This window comes from Capricornis sumatraensis, chromosome 4, assembly GCF_032405125.1.
Source record: "Capricornis sumatraensis isolate serow.1 chromosome 4, serow.2, whole genome shotgun sequence".
In the NCBI taxonomy this organism is placed as follows: Eukaryota; Metazoa; Chordata; class Mammalia; order Artiodactyla; family Bovidae; genus Capricornis; species Capricornis sumatraensis.
The window spans coordinates 100058492-100076355 of NC_091072.1; the positions used below are offsets into that span (position 1 = coordinate 100058492).

At 50.9% G+C, this 17864-nt stretch overlaps 3 protein-coding genes across 7 annotated transcripts; 1 reads left to right on the plus strand and 2 right to left on the minus strand.

Annotated features, from left to right (window-relative positions):
• Positions 1–3548: 3548 nt before the first annotated feature.
• Positions 3549–6630, minus strand: MARCHF9 (membrane associated ring-CH-type finger 9). Its single transcript, XM_068971892.1, has 4 exons — positions 6274–6630; positions 5067–5222; positions 4199–4391; positions 3549–3934 (listed from the first exon to the last, which is right to left on the minus strand). The coding sequence occupies exons 1-4, from the start codon at positions 6628–6630 to the stop codon at positions 3600–3602; spliced, it is 1041 nt and encodes a 346-aa protein (XP_068827993.1). The 3' UTR covers positions 3549–3599.
• Positions 6631–10846: 4216 nt separating this feature from the next.
• Positions 10847–13915, plus strand: CDK4 (cyclin dependent kinase 4). Its single transcript, XM_068969947.1, has 8 exons — positions 10847–10983; positions 11392–11628; positions 11795–11930; positions 12046–12213; positions 12366–12475; positions 12726–12776; positions 12921–13056; positions 13464–13915. The coding sequence occupies exons 2-8, from the start codon at positions 11411–11413 to the stop codon at positions 13554–13556; spliced, it is 912 nt and encodes a 303-aa protein (XP_068826048.1). The 5' UTR covers positions 10847–10983; positions 11392–11410; the 3' UTR covers positions 13557–13915.
• Positions 13785–16752, minus strand: TSPAN31 (tetraspanin 31). 5 transcript variants are annotated; one of them, XM_068969949.1, is made up of 6 exons: positions 16582–16752; positions 15920–16048; positions 15536–15580; positions 15097–15228; positions 14668–14781; positions 13785–14566 (listed from the first exon to the last, which is right to left on the minus strand). In XM_068969949.1, exons 1-6 carry the CDS (start codon positions 16642–16644, stop codon positions 14492–14494), a joined length of 558 nt encoding a protein of 185 aa, XP_068826050.1. In that variant the 5' UTR covers positions 16645–16752; the 3' UTR covers positions 13785–14491. The 5 variants fall into 5 exon arrangements, with proteins under 5 accessions (XP_068826050.1, XP_068826049.1, XP_068826053.1 ...); XM_068969948.1 differs by having other exon boundaries at positions 15536–15616; positions 15881–16048; XM_068969952.1 differs by having other exon boundaries at positions 15536–15616; positions 15881–16258; positions 16582–16688.
• Between the last annotated feature and the right edge of the window lie 1112 nt (positions 16753–17864).

Genomic DNA, 17864 nt, shown 5'->3' on the forward strand with positions numbered 1-17864 from the left:
AGGTGAGTCTATCCTCATCTGGGTTGTGATTTTTTAAAAACTCTCCTTGGCTCTCTAGTCACTATTAAGTTTGCTTGCCCCCCACCACTTAGACCCCAGGCAGAGATGTCTTTGGACCAAAGTCCTCCTTTTACATATTGAAGTTTTTTAAATACTGTTTTTAAATTTAAAAATTGCTTTGAATGTTCCATCCTTGACTTTTGACTGACTTATTTCTCTCACTTCCTACAAAGACCTGGAGGTAAGACCTTGACCCAGATTACCTACTTTGGTTTCTCAGGTCCCAGAAGTGACCCCCCGCGCCCACCCCCCCCCCCCACTGCCTCCATAACAATGGGAGGTCTAGACACCTGGGAGAAAGGTTTGCATCACAAACCCAGACACATTTCTATCTGTGGTGGGAACAGCCAAGTCTGGCTCCTGGTAAGAGATTAAGGAAGGGTGGTGTTGAAAAGTAGCTTCAAGGGCTAGGCTGTTAAAAGGGGTGGGGAGGGACTTGCAGAGATGGCCAGAGATGGTTGACTGTTTGGCAGAGGAGTGCTTTTGAAACCTGGACTGCCAGGACTAAAAGGACACCTTAGCATGGCCACTCTGCCCTCTTTAGAGATGTTGCTCCAAGGTAATTTCCTTCAGAGAAAGATAAGGATACAGACAGAGAGGTGGCGTCAGAGAGGATGAACGCCAAGTGTGGGGGTGGCTAGAAGCCCTAGGGCACCAAAGCAGAAGAGGAGTGGGCAGCAAGAGTCCCTGTTCCCCTGAGTCAGCACTCTCTGGCCCCCCAGAGGCTGGACTCAGTTCTCTACTCGTGATGCATATAGATTAACTCATCTTCCATACAAATAAATCTCTCAGCACCTTCCCTGCAGCACCTTTTGTAGCCTAGCTTACCCTCCCCATGTCAGGACTTGTCCCCCTTCTTCCTGCTCCCCTCCATTCCAATTAGCAGATGGAGACGGAGATTTCACTTCACACTTCCTCCTCCTCTCACCACCTCAGCCCCTGCCCTAGACATGGCTCCCTTCCACAGAAACTCCATCAGCCACTAGCCTTCTGGGGGCTATCTATTTATGTTAAGATCTACAGAGGGGTAAGGTATACTCCCAACCATGTGCAAAGACCAAGGTTTGGGTTACTGCTCCTCCTCTCAGCTCCTTCTCAGCTGCGTTCTCAGTCTCTAATCCTACTCACTATCACTAGCTCGACTTGAACTTAAGTGACCTGATTTGGGGCAGTTCTAAGCTTAGAGGGAGAGTTAACTCCCCAATTCCGCTCAGACCCTTTCCCCTGGAATCAGTGGTCAAGATTTTTCACATTCACACTCCTCATGGGAAAGTAGGCCTGCTCACTTAAGAAGGGCAGCAGATGTTATGACCCTTTCCTGGACAATAATCCTTTAAAGGTAGAAAAAGGAGAGAGGACAAAATAGATTGCCAGTCCCAACCTCCATACCTATACCTCCAATGGTCCTGAAGGGGAAGGGAAAATGCTGTCTCACTTAGCCCTGTTTTAGGACCCAGCACAGAAATGGACAGTGTGCTTGTGCGTTAAGTGCCTATATTCTTGGTTATATCTAAGTCTTTATGTGGGGCCATCAAGGGGGAAAGCTAAGTGTTGGCACAGGAAATCCCACCTGTCTCATACCTACCTAAACCCTATCTACTTGGATAAGAACTTGGAGTCACTTAGTTTTGCTGACTCCCTTCTGGTTCTCACCAGCTAGTCTGTGAAAGGCAAATCAGTGAAGTCTGGTCCTTCTGTATCCCCAGGTGGGGAATGCGGAAGGTTGTCTCTCTGGGGAGACTATTTCTCACTGGAAAAGTAGGGGGCGGAGGTGGGGGATAGGGCTTAGCCTGTTTTCTCTTCACTTTAATCCCCTCTGAGGTTGGAGGTGATACACTTCAACACTTCCAGGTTACTCACACTCAAGTACACCTCTGATTCCTATACTCCCAAGTGAGTCTGGGTGCCAGCACCATGGACAGCGGCTGAGACCCCTTCTGGAGAGGGATTGGGGAGGACCATTTCCTGGGCAAGGATATGTGACCTTTAATAGAGAAGCATTACCAAAACACCCCCAGGGAGAAGACAAAGCAGAGCCTTCCTTGAGAGGAGGACCAATAATAGGAGAGGTCTCTGGATCTGACTTCAACAATGTTATGAAGTAATTATTTTAATTGCTGATGAATAGTTCACGTAAAAGACACCATCCTTCATATAACACACAGCCCCAAGGCCGCAAGAAAAAGGGACCAGGCATCACGCTGGCATCTTCATCAGTCCTTCCCAAACCTTTTTCAGCCCTCTACACTCCTGCCTCCAAGCACAAGATATTCCAGTTAATATCAACTAGCTGGGGCACACCAGGATCAGACCTGTGGCCCTGAACAAGGGAGCTTAAACTGGGGCTGGAGACTCATAACCCTGGGAGAGTCTGTCTGTCTCACTCCAAATGAGTCCAAATTCACTTCACACCACTTTTCCTGGTAAGCACATTACCTAGTAGGGATTGATAGAACCTGCAAGATTCCCTGAACAAGGACTGCTCCAGCCCCCAATGTTTAGGGGATTGGAGGAGCTCTCATTTTTGCAAATAACCACCATCCTTCACATTTGCAATGTCTATTTCCCCTCAAATTTTCTGTATCTATTATGATACTTAACACAAATTTCCAAGACTCTGTGTAACTCCAGTTGAAAAACACTTTGGAATTTGTAAATCAGCTATTATTTGAAATAAATGCACCATCAACTGGTCTAGAAATCACTGATTTTCCCTACGATGGCATTCAACCTGTCCCTCATTTATCCTCAATCCAGCCCTAGGAGGTAGACAGGAAAACCACGGTGGGGAAATTTTTTTTCTAAATCACACAACACCCAGGTTATCAGGTCCACCCCTGAGATGCTTCTGAGCACTGCCACCTAGCAGCCAATGTGAATTATTCACCACCAAGTGGGAGTTACACCTCTAACTCAGAAACCACTCCTGCATTTGGGATTTGCAACCTCTGCAGAGAAACTTCCCCACGCCTCCCAACCCTCCAGAAAACCCCCGGATGAGAAAGGAGTCTCCATGTGCATATAAATGATTCTTTATGCCCTTCCCCCCCATGCAATGGGGGGGGAGGTGGAGCACAGGGAAGTACCCCCGCCCTCATGCAGGGAACGGGAGGTCAATGTATACTAGTCTTATTGCCAGCTGCCCTGTGGCCATGGGGTAGGGAATGGGGGGGTCTACAGCCCCTTTCTTCTGGCATTGGTCCCCCTTCACCAAGTCACCATAGTGGAGCTGGGGGGCTGGAGGCCCTAGGAGCTGAGGTAAGGACGGTTCTCTAGGGAAGAAATGATGCTCTCCCCACCTACCCACTGGTTGCCCCAGGATGAGTGTGAGGGGCTGTCAGTGGGGGCTGGAATGTATCCAGGTGTCTCTACCCAGTGGGCAGTAGAGGCCAGACAATGTCTCCAGCTTGAAGCTGTCCACAGAGATCCTCACTGGTGGAGGCAGTGTGCCCCAAACACCTTGTCCAGGTGGTACCTCCAGCAGCCATGACAGCTTATCTCTGGCCGATGCATTGACTCAGCATCCCCACTCCTGGAGTTCAGACCGTGGTGACCCTCATGACCACCTCACGGCCAGAACTGGAACTGGAACGGGCATCTGGTGGCCGCAGCTGTCCAAGGAGATGCAGGATTGTGTAGCCACAGCGCTGAGGCAAGAGCGTCCGCATGCGCTGGGCCGCCGGGGGGCGGCTGGTGGCCCCAGTAGGGGGGCCCGTCCGTGAGGTCCTGGGGCCCGGCTTCCCTGCCGTCCCTCCCCCTGCATCTCCTCCTATGTCCTTGGTCTTGTCATAATTCAGGACCTTCCACTGCTGGTTTACTGCCTGCCAGCGCTTGAAGATACGGTAGACGGAGGAGCCTTCATGGACGATGAGGCCTGAGCAAGAGGATAAGAAGTCCAGAGTCAATGCTGCCCAGACCTAGAACCAGAGGTACTTAAGCCAACATTTCTCCAGGAGGGGTGGAGATAGCGTTGCAAAGGGCCAGGAGAAGCAGGGAAGGGAGGGACACCAGGATTGCCCTAAAGGTTCTCAATGGTAGAAAACGTGGCCATGAAACTGAGGGAATGGGCAGGGAAAGTGAAGTGTGTCAGTTGGAGGAAGATGCTGAGCAGGTGAGAGAGAGAGAGAGGTGCCCTCACCTATGCAGACGACATCCATGAAGCCGTACATGCCATAGCAGATCTGAAAGAGCAGATCTTGCCGTTGCCACTTGGCTGAAGGGCTAAGTGAGGACCAGATGAGCCAGGAGATGCTGGCGACGAGGAAGAGTGAGCCCAGAACTATGGCTGCAATCTGGACCTTCTCGATGACCGTCAGGGAGATGGCCTGCCACTGTATGGGAGAAAAGGCTCCAAAAAGTCACAGAAAGAGATGGAAAGCCAGGTTAGGGTTGCCCTTATCAGGAGGATGCACCAGGAGCCTTCCTGAAACCCTTCAGGTAGGACTAATAATCTGTCTTCTCTGTGCCTTGATCAAGTCTAGAATGTGGCACTTCTTATATTGTTTGAGACCATTTCTTGTCTTATTTTAGAAAGGCATGACAGACAACTGCTCTGAAATCAGATCATCTAGGATCTGAATTCCAAATCCTCACTCACTTTCTGGCTGAGTAACTTCGGGCAAGTTTTAAAATTTACTTGTGCATCAATGTCCTCACTGACTTGAAATGCAGATACTAATGGTACATAATTACTAGGATTAAAAGAGTTAATACACACCAAGAACTTGACACATAGATCACTCTACATGTATGCTTCCAGCAGTAACAGCAGCGCCACTGCCTTTTCATCTTTTGTTGTCCCAGGGCCTGGCACACAGGTGGCGCCCAATAAATGTCTTTGTGAGTAAACGAAGGAAGGGAGATTATAGACAGAAGATTATGATAATGGAGGATAGGGTGACTTTGAAGCAAGAGTAAATGAATGAAATAAGCTGCCTGGAAGGTCCCTGATTCTAATTGCTGAAAGGCCCTTGCCCCAGTCTCAGAGTGCTCCCCTTATACCTCACCTGCAAGGGGTTCTTGGTGCTGATTGCCAGGACCTGGTACTTGAAGTAGCAGAGCTCACAGCTCCAGGAGCCCCTCTCGCTGATCCAGCGGATGAGGCAGGGCTGGTGAGTACAGCGCACTGAGCCATCGCAACGGCAGGGGCTCAGGAGCTCCCCCTGGAGGAAGAGTAAGGAGAGTCCCTGTCAGCTATCGCCACCCGACCACAGTCCTCTCCACTCCAGAGAGAGAAACCTCTTCTCCAGGTGTCTCCTACCTTAAAAAAAGAAAAAAGAAAAAAGAAAAATCAGGCCTTTCAACCAAAACAAAGCAAGACGCTAAGGCTACAAGCCCAAAAGAAAAAAATTTAGAGTTCAAGGTAAACTTCCCGGACCCAATAGAAGAGACAAGAGAAGGGATGGGGAGGGGGGAGTTGGCTGGTAAATACTGGGTCTTCTCTGTTCCTAGAGTTTGAGGAGGGTGCTCCTTAAGGTTTCCCAAATGGAGGGCCACCCGTTAGGATCTGGAGAAACAGAAGTGCGAGCTTCTGAGCCATGCCTTCCTAACCCATTCCATCACTGTAAAGTGTTTCACAGATGTGGTGCAGACTGGGATAGGTTACAGTCCTCAGTTTCCAAGAATCAGAAAGGAAGATATCCTAAGGGTGGGAGTGGAGGCTGTTCCCCTTTAATCAAGTAATTTCTCAAGACAGGAAGAGACACCCCCTTGGTACTATCCCAGGACAACTTTGTCCATAACATTTAAACAAAGAATATTCTTTGGCATGAGAAAGAAAGTTGTGGAATGGGAAATGAAGAAAAGTGCCCCACGGAGAGAACTACTGAGGGAGGCGAGGGAACCGGCTGGGCGCCTCCTTTCAAGGTGGGAACAGAAGCATTCTCCTGTCTGCCCATCTCCCGGCCCTCAGCCTACAGAGACCCTGGGGTAAGAGAAGTGGGGGAGAAAGGCTGTCTCGGTTAAGCCGAGAGAAGGATTTGAGGCGCCCCCAAGAGAAAGCCCCACCCCTTCCTGGAGACCCCTGATCCGCCTCCACCCCAAATCTGCGCTCCTGGAGTCTTCAGCCAAGCCCCCCAACCTCACTCCATTTCCACCCCAGGTCCCTGGGTCCCGCCCAGCCTCCTCAGGCCCCGCCCCCTGCTCCCGGTCTCCCCGGACGCCCCAGGTGCGCGCCCCCACCCCTCCCCGCCCCGCCAGGTGCCCGGGCCTGACCTGCTCAGGGCCTTGGAAGCAGATTCGGCACTGAGGGGTTCGGAGCCCGCTGTCCAGGCTGCTGCTGAGCGACAGGGCGTCCAGAGCGCCCGGGGGCGGCGGCGGCGGCGCGGGCGGCGGCGGGGGTCCGGCCCGCGGCTCCTTGTCGCCGGCCAGGCCCCGGGCTCTCGGCTCTGACCCGTAGTACTCCTCTTCGTCTCCGTCGCCGTCCCGGGCCGAGCAGCCGGCGAAGGGTGCCCAGCCGCAGCCGCCTCCCCCGCCCCCCCGGGGCTGCGGCTCGGCCCGGGGCCGCCCCCCGCCCGTCAGCACCAGCAGCTTCAGCTCGTTCAGGAACATGCGGAGCCGAGACTTGAGCATCGTCCGGGCGCCGGGGGGCGGGGGGCGGCGTGCAAGGGGGGCTCTCAGGCGGCTGGGGGAAGGGAGAGGACAAGGCCGGGAAGGGGGCGCGCGCTGGAGAGGCAAGCCCGGCTGAGGTCTACGGGGCCTGCGAGAACCGTTCACTGCTGCCGCCGCCGGGACTCCGGGGTTTGCGGGGCGAGAGGGCTGGCGGCCCGGGGGCGGCGGGGCGGGCAGCCATGGCTGGGGCAGGGGGCGGGGTGGGAGTGGGCTCAGGGTGCCGCGCCCCGCGGGTCCGGGTCCGGAGCGGGCCGGGCCCCCGGGGTTACGAGCCCCGGCCCTCCTGCGCCGGGGCCGCCCCCCATCGCCGTCCTCCTGGCCCCAGTCCCGCTCCGGCTCCGGCTCCGGCTCCGGCTCGGCCCGTGCGCTCGGCGGTGGCAAATGGCGGCTCCTTCCGGCGGCGGCGGCGGCGGAGACCCCCCCGGAGCGGCGGGCGGGCGGGGCGGGAGGGGCGGGAGCCGGGGAGCCGGTGAGGGATGGAGGGAGGGGCGGGGCGGGGAGGGGGAAAGGAGGAGAAGTGGCCGCGGCTGCGCATCCCCGCCCTGCCCCGCACGAGCAGGTGTCCCCAGAGGCGGGGGCGAGTGTGCGAACCCGGGGGAGGGTGGAGGGAGGGGAGTGGCCAAGGAAGGGGAGTGTGCACATGGGTAAGAGAATAGGTGTGTGAATGGGGGTGTTGAGAGGGGGGAGCGGGTGAGGATGGAAGGTGAGTGGTAACAGACGCAGGTGCACCAGGGAGGGAGAGGCTTGTGCAAAATGGGAGTGTGCAAAGAAAGAAAGCTAAGCAAGGGTCCGAGGTGAGTGAGCAAGACATGGGCTCAAGCAATAAACACTTTTACACAAAAGACTGAAAAGTGTGCACAGTGTGGGACTGTGGAAGAGATGAATGTGTAAGGGGTGGAATTGGATTGTATGAAAAACAGAAGTGTGTAATTGTGTGAGGGAGGTGAGTGAGCAAAGGAGCAGAGTGTTAAAGGGGTGAGTGTCTTTCCTGGTATTCCCCTGACCCACCACCACTGCACTGAAGTGAACCGTACCTAACACACACACATACACACCCGCGCATGCACACACATGCTTAGCTCTTTGTTGTATGGGGGGTCTTGACCCTGAGAACCAGTTGTAACCTTCTCATCCCTTATTTCTGCCTTATGGTTACATCCTTCTTCTCCTCTCCTTATCAATGCTGTGGGAAAAGGAATTCCAGGGAAGCTCACTGGGTCAAACACACTGGGAAAAAAAATTAATTAGTAAAAAAAGTAATTAACAGGAAAAGGGAGGGTATGTAATCAGGGACAGACTGCCAAACTAAAGATCCTCAATAGAAAGTGATTAAGGAGAGTAATGGTGTTACAAATCATTCAAATATTTTGGATGGATGGATGAATGAATCAGAAAAAGGGTCTGGAACCCAAGCCAAGATGGAGGATGACTTCTATTTTAAAAACAGTGAGCTTATGTGGAGGGTGAGGCTAAAGTGGGACCTTGCTGGTGTAGGATGAAAGTTTAAAACACTCAGAGACACTTAGCCTTCCAGAGGTTTACAGACCCACCAATCCTAGCAAAATAGTCAATGAAACATTCACCTCACAAGCCCCTTAATTAGTTAGCACCTTGGGATTTTTCTTACCAGAATTCCAGTTGCCTTTGCCAGCAAAGGTCCAGGACTACAACTATCAGAATGCAAAGAGGGTAAATCTGTACTGACATGTCTTCCATTTGGGCCTGGAGCATGGTTTATATGAATCTCAGGCTTGAACTCATATCCTCAGCCAGATGATTAAGAATAGAAGTTCAGGGCACAAGGAGAGCAAATAGAGTAATAGAATGGTTTCAGATTTTAGTTCAGTTCAGTTCAGTCGCTCAATCGTGTCCGACTCTTTGCGACCCCGTGAATCACAGCACACCAGGCCTCCCTGTCCATCACCAACTCCCGGAGTTCACTCAGATTCACCTCCATCGAGTCAGTGATGCCATCCAGCCATCTCATCCTCTGTCATCCCCTTCTCCTCCTGCCCCCAATCCCTCCCAGCGTCGAAGTCTTTTCCAATGAGTCAACTCTTCGCATGAGGTGGCCAAAGTACTGGAGTTTCAGCTTTAGCATCATTCCTTCCAAAGAAATCCCAGGGCTGATCTCCTTCAGAATGGACTGGTTGGATCTCTTTGCAGTCCAAGGGACTCCCAAGAGTCTTGTCCAACACCACAGTTCAAAAGCATCAATTCTTTGGCACTCAACCTTCTTCACAGTCCAACTCTCACATCCACACATGACCACAGGAAAAACCATAGCCTTGACTAGACGGACCTTAGTCGGCAAAGTAATGTCTCTGCTTTTGAACATACTATCTAGGTTGGTCATAACTTTTCTTCCAAGGAGTAAGCGTCTTTTAATTTCATGGCTGCAGTCACCATCTGTAGTGATTTTGGAGCCCAAAAAAATAAAGTCTGACACTGTTCCCACTGTTTCCCCATCTATTTCCCATGGAGTGATGAGACCAGATGCCATGATCTTCGTTTTCTGAATGTTGAGCTTTAAGCCAACTTTTTCACTCTCCTCTTTCACTTTCAGATTTTAGACAGTTTATCATAAATGAGAAATTGATCTCTTCTTTTCCTTATTCCCATTCTCTCAAAGGATTGGGAGACAAAGAAGTTGGAGTCAGTAAGACAAGAGAAGTCAGAGAAACTTGCCTGTTGTCTACCTAGATGTCTGTGAGCAAAGGTTGTTTGGGAAAAGTCTCTTAGGACAAGGGCTAGGAAAGCTTGCCATAGGGGAAAAAAAGAGAAATGCAACAACCCCATATAAGGAGTCACAAGGTTTGCAGAAGGGAACACTCACTTTCATGCAGTGTGGTGGTAACTTTCTTGCTCATGCTCGCTCACTCCTATGTCTATCTATATGTGATGTATATAATATCATACACACATGTCATACCATCTTACTGCAGAAAAGAACCTTAAAGAATACTCCCAAGTATTCCTCTTTCCAGCTCATCAATAACTTCTCTGTCAGCAGGTATCTGGTCTCTGCTTTGGAAGTTGGAAAGAGGGGACGACATTACCTTGCCACACGTCCTGTTGGATTATTGTACTAACCTGCCTTCCATTAGCCCTTTAATCCTAGTTTTGTCCTCAGATGGGCAGTCTCTTGGACTGCAAGGAAATCCAACCAGTCTATCCCAAAGGAAATCAGTCCTGAATATTCATTGGAAGGACTGATGCTGAAGCTGAAACTGCAATACTTTGGCCACCTGATGCAAAGAACTGACTCACTAGAAAAGGCCCTGATGCTGGGAAAGATTGAAGGCGGGAGGAGAAGAGGACGACAGAGGATGAGATGGTTGGATGGCATCACTGACTGGATGGACATGAGTTTGAGTAAGCTCCGGGAGTTGGTGATGGACAGGGAAGCCTGGCGTGCTGTAGTCCATGGGGTCGCAAAGAGTCAGACACGACTGAGCAACTGAACTGAACTGGGCACCGTCTACTCCCTATTTTATATGACCACATATAAAATATGTGACTGTATCTTTATAGATAACCTTATCACTAGTTGAACAAAAGGTCAAGTGTCTGCGACTCGAAAAAAAATTAACAAAAAAAAGAAACCCCACATACACACAGGAAGCAAGGACTCAGTAAACATTTGCTGAATGAATGAATGAAACAAAGACACAAATGAGAACATGTTTTCCGCTAGCGATGGAGCAGAAAGACGACTGCACCACCTCCCGTCCCTCGACCCATCTCCCCGCTTAGAGAGAGTGAGAGACAGGTAGTGAGACTCAGGCTCGGCTTGCAGCCCGGAGTTGGGAATCCTGGGTGGCCCAGGTTGCCATGGCACCGCATTGGACTCCACCCTCTCTCTTCCCCCGCCCCACCGCCCCAGCCAGAGTTAAGGCAGCCAGTCACGTGCCCTTCAGCGTAACCACACCTCTGCTCCTCCAAGCAATGTCAAGCGGTCACGTGTGATAGCAACAGATCATGTGGTTGCCATCTCTCTCCGCCTCTTTCCCCTCCTCGCCCCTTTCTCGTTCAAAGCCGCTTTCTGGCTGCCCCTCTGCGCATGAGTAGTCCGGTCACGTGGTCCGAACGTCCGGCGTTCGCCCCGCCCCTCCAATTTCCGCGCGCCTCTTTGGCAGCTGGTCACATGGTGAGGGTGGGGGTAAAGGGGGCCGCTCTAGCCTGCGGCCTGTGTCTATGGTCGGGCCCATAGCGTCCAGCTACCCAGGACAGACCTTGAGTGTATGGCGCTGCAGGAACCGGCTCCGGGGTCCGGATAACGGGCCGACCCCGAAGCTCCTGACACGGGGCGAGGTGAGTGTAACCCTTTTCAGGAATGGGGACCATTCTCGCCCTCCACTGCTTCCTACGCGGGCTGGTTATGGAAGGGTTGCTCGAGGGCGGGAAGTGGGGCAGGATGTGATAATGTTCCTTTGTGGCCGAAGGGAGGTGTAATTTCAGGAACTGGGTGTCGGGTCTTTGGTGTAGGGGGTGTGTCTTATGGGATTTCCCTTGTGTGGGGCTTGATGGTCCCCAAGGAAAATGCATCTTTGAAAAAGTTATAGGGCCTCACGTGGCTGGGAGGGTTTGGGGTTAGAGTTATTGTGTTACCTAGGGGGCTGCCTTCAGGGAAGTTTGGGAATGCTGTTGGTGTTGTCTTTGTGATGTCTTTTGTGGGAGTCACTTTGTTGCTGCAGGCTCACTGAGCCTCTGTGATTGTAGGGTCTCCTCTGGTCTGAGAATGGCTACCTCTCGATATGAGCCAGTGGCTGAGATTGGTGTCGGTGCCTATGGGACAGTGTACAAGGCCCGTGATCCCCACAGTGGCCACTTTGTGGCCCTCAAGAGTGTAAGAGTCCCCAATGGAGGAGGTGCTGGAGGGGGCCTGCCCATCAGCACCGTTCGGGAGGTGGCCTTACTGCGGCGTCTGGAGGCTTTTGAGCATCCCAATGTTGTCAGGTGAGAAGAAGATGGAAGGGTGGGAGTGGGTCGTGAAAGGAAAAAGACAGCCTAACCTGTAGATGTGAAGTGGTGGTCAGAAGAGGAGTGGGAACCCTGAGGAAATAGGGGAGGCCATGTTGGGTCCAAGACCATTGCTCAATGAGTGACCATTTGTTCTGGCCAGGCTCATGGACGTCTGTGCAACAGCCCGAACTGACCGGGAGACCAAAGTGACCCTGGTGTTTGAGCATGTGGACCAAGACCTCAGGACGTATCTGGACAAGGCACCCCCACCAGGCTTGCCAGTGGAGACCATAAAGGTAAGTAGGGCGGGCAGACACTGAGAGGTAGCTTGAGACCTTTGTGGTAGTTTGTTGTAATTTCAGGTGTGGCACCTAGTTCCCAGTTTCTCTGTACTTCCCCCTTCCAAACCAGGATCTGATGCGCCAGTTTCTAAGAGGCCTGGATTTCCTTCATGCCAACTGCATCGTTCACCGAGACCTGAAGCCAGAGAACATTCTGGTGACAAGTGGTGGGACAGTCAAGCTGGCTGACTTTGGCCTGGCCAGAATCTACAGCTACCAGATGGCACTTACACCTGTGGTCAGTAGAATGATGGTGGCCAGGATGGGGCCAGAGTGGGGTCTGGCTGGGGGAGAAGAGTGATTGCCCATAACAGTTGAGAAGGAGTGTGTTTTTCCATGTGCTTTGCAATAACTTGCAGGATTCTCATCCGCATTACTTATTCCCATCAGGTTGTTACACTCTGGTATCGTGCTCCAGAAGTTCTTTTGCAGTCTACGTATGCAACACCCGTGGACATGTGGAGTGTTGGCTGTATCTTTGCAGAGATGTTTCGTCGAAAGTATGGGGCCCAAGTATCCCAAACATTTTGAATTTCCCAAGTTTTTTATTCATAAACCATGCCTATACCCTGCCCGCTCTTCCACTTACTATTGGCCACCTTGTCCATAGCCGGAAACTCTGAAATGTTCTGGAATTAGGAATTTCGTAGCTCTTTATTCTCCACACCCTATGTTTTGAGCCACTAAACAGTATCTACCACCCTGTCTTTGTAAAACTGCTACTGGAATGACTGTCTCTTTTCACCTTAGGCCTCTCTTCTGTGGAAACTCTGAAGCTGACCAGTTAGGCAAAATCTTTGAGTAAGTGACCTGCAAGGGGGAAGAACTTTGCATTCCGAGTCCTTGACTTTGCATTCTGCTGAGTCCTTGACAGCAGCTGGCTCTGCCCCTGGAGAGGGGGCTGGAAAAGGGCCCTCCTGACCAGAATTCTCCTGTTCCCCATAGCCTGATCGGACTGCCCCCGGAGGATGACTGGCCCCGAGATGTCTCTCTACCCCGAGGAGCCTTTTCCCCCAGAGGGCCCCGCCCAGTGCAGTCGGTGGTCCCTGAGCTGGAGGAATCTGGAGCACAGCTGCTGCTGGTAATAGACTCAGGCATGGGCACAGGGCGAGACTGCAGGGGGAAATCACATGTTTGTCACTTAGTCCTGTCAGACTCTTTACAACCCCATGGACTGTAGCCCACTGGAGTGGGTTGCCATTTCCTTCTCCAGTGGGTCATCCTAGGGATTGAATCCAGGTCTCCTGCATTGCAGGCAGTTTATTTTACCATTTGAGCCACCAGTAGAGGGAAATGGAGCAGGATAAAAGGGACCCAAATGCATTGTTGTTACTGAGACTTGATAATGAACGGGCTGGTTTTTATTACTGTTTTGAATGGCTGTCCACAAGAGGGATAGAAAAAATCACCCATTCTAGGTATTGTTGGGGGTAAGCAGGAGTCCTTTTTGTTTCTTCCATGTTTTCTGACATTTGCGTCTCTTCTCAGGAGATGCTGACTTTTAACCCACACAAGCGAATCTCTGCCTTCCGAGCCCTGCAGCACTCTTATCTACACAAGGCAGAAGGTGACGCAGAGTGAGCAACAGAATGGTTGGAACAGAACCAAGGCGAGAGACACCAAATTTCCCTTCTTTTGAACACTTGAGTGGAGAGCCCCACCACTGAGAAGGCAACCTCTGCCTTCACCTCTGAAGCTGTGGAGACTCCTCCTCCAACTTTTTACAGACAATATTTTACTGCCTTAACAATATTCCCCTCCCACCCTTCTTTTTGAGGCTTATCCTTATCCTGTGTCCTTACACCAAGAGATACGTCCCTTGTTCTCCCCTTCTTTATACCTTTATATTGGGATCCTTTTTTATACAGGACAAACAAAACAAAGAAATATGGTCTTTTTTTTTTTTTAATATTTCTTCCTCTGATTGGCTTTACTGTTTGGGGATTTGGAAAAAACCATTAGGAAGATGGAACTTCCTTGCAGATTCTCTTTAGATTACAGGGTCAGTGGAGCCCCTCTACTAACAAGGGAAGGAAAGGCACTTACATGGCTTCTTTGATTATAGAGTTTAAATGGTTTTTATTTTTATATTTACTGAACCTCCCCAAACCAGGTCCTCCTTATTACAAGAGTTCTTGGTAGTTTTCTCTCTGGATCTGTCCCTGATTTACCCTTGGAGCAAAGATGTGTTGAGGTGGTCCAGCATATGGAAGGGAGAAGAGGGGAAACAGCCAGGAATGACTCCAACCGCCATCCCATCTCATGTAATCCTGGAAACTTCCCATATCCACTTAGGAAGAGAGGAAGGAAGAAGGGTTTTTCTTTGTTCCTTATAATCTTTCTCCCAGCAAAACATATCAAGGCATAAAGCCTAACTGTTCAGTCATCTTTAGGGAACATGGCAAAGGCCCTTTCCTTTTTCTCAAAAAGGGCTACAGACCCCAAGTTTTCCCTAAGGGGAAGAAAAAGCTTAGGGAGAGCAGACAGCAGGAAAGATGTCAGAAGGATCCAGAGTCTCATAGAAAGGCACTGGGGTTGGCTCGAGGATCCTTCTGATTCCGAAATCTCATCGCTAGCCAAACACCAAGGATCTGTAGAAGCAAAGAGAAAAGAGATAAACATGAACTATGAATTTCTGGGGCTAAGACTTGGAGGTGTACCAAAGGGATATAAGGGAACTAGAGAATGTTACCTCTGTGAAGCTAAAGAAGAGTCCAACACCCCCCAGGATTTTCAGGGCTTCATCTGAATGCTTAAGAAACTTTTCTCCACACATCTGGCATGTGGGGCTCCGGCTCTTGCAGACCTGAGTGAAAAACACGCATATGCATATTTGGAGGATGCAGTTGCTACGGGTGCTCTATCATAACTGTGGTGAATGACCCTAGGAATTATCTTCCAGTTCCTGATTAGTATCCTATAGACTGGACGCTCACTTGGCTAATTCTCTAGAATCTGTATCCATCCCCCAACCCCTACCAGCACACAGCCCCAGTACAAGTGAGCTGCTAGAGACAGGCAATCACATTAAGCTCAAATCTGCCAATTTGAGCATCGGCCTTAGCCAGTTTTCTATCACACAAACCACCGCCACCCCCCACCCCCTCCCATGCCAGCTCACTGCAGTGCAGAAAGCATAATCCTGTTGATCCAGGGTTGTAAGGTTGAACAAGCCACAGCAATCAAAACTTCTTTCCAGTTCATCCCGGGTATTGTTGCTCATGACCCACCAAGAAGCATTGATGACATCTGTCTGGAGGATATAGGCAGAAGGAAATCATTTGATGCTGCTAATCTTAAGAATCCCCTAACATTTTGATCCCAGCTCCAGTGTTTCAATTTCCCTTTTTAAGCAAAAAGTTAACGTCCTTGAAAAGCAAAGGTGCAGACACAATAACTACCCACTTCTGGATGGTCCTCACGGTCAGTTAGCCAGACATCCCAAAGGAAGCAAATAGCTCTGGAAGTTGTGGGTCTAAGAATGGTCTTTGGGGCCAGACTGAGAGGAGTCAAGAGGTTAGAGGGTGGGGGAAAAAGTACTTGAAAGGGCACCTTCTTACCTGTTTGCTTAGGTTAATAGCCAGACATGAGCAAGAGATTCCAAACTGGAAGAGGAAGACCAAACCAAGGATGATCATGTACTGAGAGGAAGAGTTATGGAAAAAAAAAAAATCCTAGATTCCTTTATGTTCCACCTATAGTAACGATCTGATTCAGTCGAAGAACTTACACAATTATGTCAGTTGAAAACAAAATCATTGGCTTTTGTTTCATAGAGTATGGTATAAGGGAGGGTAAGGAGACATATCCCCCAAACACCGGAGGTCTCCTACCCTCCTTTCCAGCTTCCTAGCGAACAGTCCTCCCAAGAGCCCCAGTGCCCCAATCACTTCAGGTCAGGATACAAAGAAAAGCAGTACTTGGTGGTGGTTGACAGCACCTACCAGCCCAGCAACCGCGATGAGAAGAAGGAAGACTCCCACTGCAATAACTCCTCCGATGATATGGATGCTGGACACCAGACCCAGGCCCTTAGCCCATGCAGCCACTCCAATGAGCAACAAGCCTACCAGCTATGGAAAACAGGATATATCTCAAAAGAATTCCGGTGTGCATCACAGCCAAAGGCCAAGGTGAGAGAGGTGGCTGGACAATAAAGAACTGAGTTTTGCGTGAGTGAGTGAGAGGTGCTACTACCAGGACCGGGACCATCCCTGGGCACTCCTCCCATCAGAGGTCAGAATGGCTGGAATAGGGTTGAGAGGCGGCAGGGGGCGTAAAGTCTAAGAATATAAAATAGAACATTTAGCTTCATCCATCACTTCCATTTGGGAGAAGCCTAAATTCAGAAGAGGGAGGGCTGGGCCTTTATGCCCACGATGAGCCTTCACTTCATCACCCCCCACCCCCACCCCTAGATAAACCCTCTGATCACCGGAAGTCTCCCCTCTTCCCACGGAAGTCCCTAGGAATTCCCTCTTCGCCGGAAGTTCCCGGGAATCTTCCCGGAACCCCTAGTACATCCCTCTCCCCATCCGAAGTCCTTTAGACATTCTCTCCACTGGCCTTTCCGCCCTGGAGCTTCCCCCGACCTCCAAAACCTCACCATGTAGACCACGTTGAGCGCGCAGAGCGCATTCTTGGAGCAGGCAAAGCCTCCGCAAACCATCTCCCCAGCTTTGGGGACCCAAGTGGTCCCAAAAACTTGGGGGGAGGGTCTCGCGGACCGTCTTCTTGGGCCCCGACAGCTTCTGTCTCTTTAAATCGAGTCCAGCCAAACCCAATCCTCTGCGCCTGCACGGTCCCACCCCCGCCTTTGGATTGGCGAAATTGGGGACTAATCTAGGACGTCGGTGGCCTGAATGCCAATCAATCTGCATCGCGTCACTGACCCGCCTGCCGGCCCCTCCTTTAGGTTCTTTATTGGATGAAACTTAAAACTGGGGGCAGGGCTTCCAGAGAGTCTCGTAGAGATCGGAGCCTAAATTTCAAAACCCCGGATTGAAAACGGAGATTTCTGTGGTGGCGGCTGCAAGAGGACTTATCCGAGGGAGGAGGCTCTCGGGAAATTCCGGTGAAGAGAAGGTGCTTCAAGGGCCGGGTGAAAGGGCTCCTCCCCTCAAGGGAGGGCTCTCCCGCCCCTTTCCCCTTGTCCCGCAATGACTTCATGATGACGCTCTCGTTTGCTACTATTGCATCACATTCGGGAACACCCAGAGAAGCAAAATACTAAGCTATTTAGCCCGGCCACAGAGGCTCCGGGTTGGGCATAACACCACCTAGCAAATACTCTCATCTTTGCAAGTGCGTCCACTGGTACACATAGCCTGATCCATATCCCCTCCTGATGGGCTGTGAACATGCTAGAAATTCAGTAGGAAAATTAGCAGCCTCGGAGCGGCGCATTCCTGTATGTGACAATACCACAAGACGCACATGAGTGTGCTGGAGTCTTCAGAGCACATGCCTGATCCTGGGCGGTAAAAAAAAAAAAAAGAAAAAAGACAAAGGGAGGGGCCTGGAATATGAATAAATATCAGGGGAAGGCGGAGTCTTCTTCACATTTTCACTCCAGGGGCGGGCGTAGTGGTTGATCAATATCTGTTTATTAAGGAATAAGTGCTTTGACGCACCACCTTTTGCGTGGGGATAGGAAAAGACATAGTTCCTCTTTCCACCAAAACAAAGAGGCAGTGGTAGTAGGAACACAAATGAAAAACCTCCCTTCAGCCCTACAGAATAATTTACATTTGTGTGTACTTAGTTTCTATGACTGCCTAAGTGGCACCATCTTACCGCTCAAGTCAGATCGCAGGGGCTTCCAACTTTGCGGCTTACTAGCTGTGTAACCTTTGGCCAGTTACTTAAGCTCCCTGTGCCTGTTTCCTC

Excerpts from the sequence above, each read along its gene's own strand:
- CDK4 (XM_068969947.1), top strand. The coding sequence starts at position 11,411 with ATGGCTACCTCTCGATATGAGCCAGTGGCTGAGATTGGTGTCGGTGCC. Across the intron at positions 11,629-11,794 it reads GAGCATCCCAATGTTGTCAG|GCTCATGGACGTCTGTGCAA; the intron begins GTGAGAAGAAGA and ends TGTTCTGGCCAG. Across the intron at positions 11,931-12,045 it reads TGCCAGTGGAGACCATAAAG|GATCTGATGCGCCAGTTTCT; the intron begins GTAAGTAGGGCG and ends CTTCCAAACCAG.
- TSPAN31 (XM_068969948.1), bottom strand. The coding sequence starts at position 16,644 with ATGGTTTGCGGAGGCTTTGCCTGCTCCAAGAATGCGCTCTGCGCGCTC. Across the intron at positions 16,049-16,581 it reads CGCTCAACGTGGTCTACATG|CTGGTAGGCTTGTTGCTCAT; the intron begins GTGAGGTTTTGG and ends TGTTTTCCATAG. Across the intron at positions 14,567-14,667 it reads TCTTCTTTAGCTTCACAGAG|ATCCTTGGTGTTTGGCTAGC; the intron begins GTAACATTCTCT and ends TTGCTTCTACAG.
- MARCHF9 (XM_068971892.1), bottom strand. The coding sequence starts at position 6,630 with ATGCTCAAGTCTCGGCTCCGCATGTTCCTGAACGAGCTGAAGCTGCTG. Across the intron at positions 5,223-6,273 it reads GCTTCCAAGGCCCTGAGCAG|GGGGAGCTCCTGAGCCCCTG; the intron begins GTCAGGCCCGGG and ends CTCTTCCTCCAG. Across the intron at positions 3,935-4,198 it reads CATGGATGTCGTCTGCATAG|GCCTCATCGTCCATGAAGGC; the intron begins GTGAGGGCACCT and ends CCTCTTGCTCAG.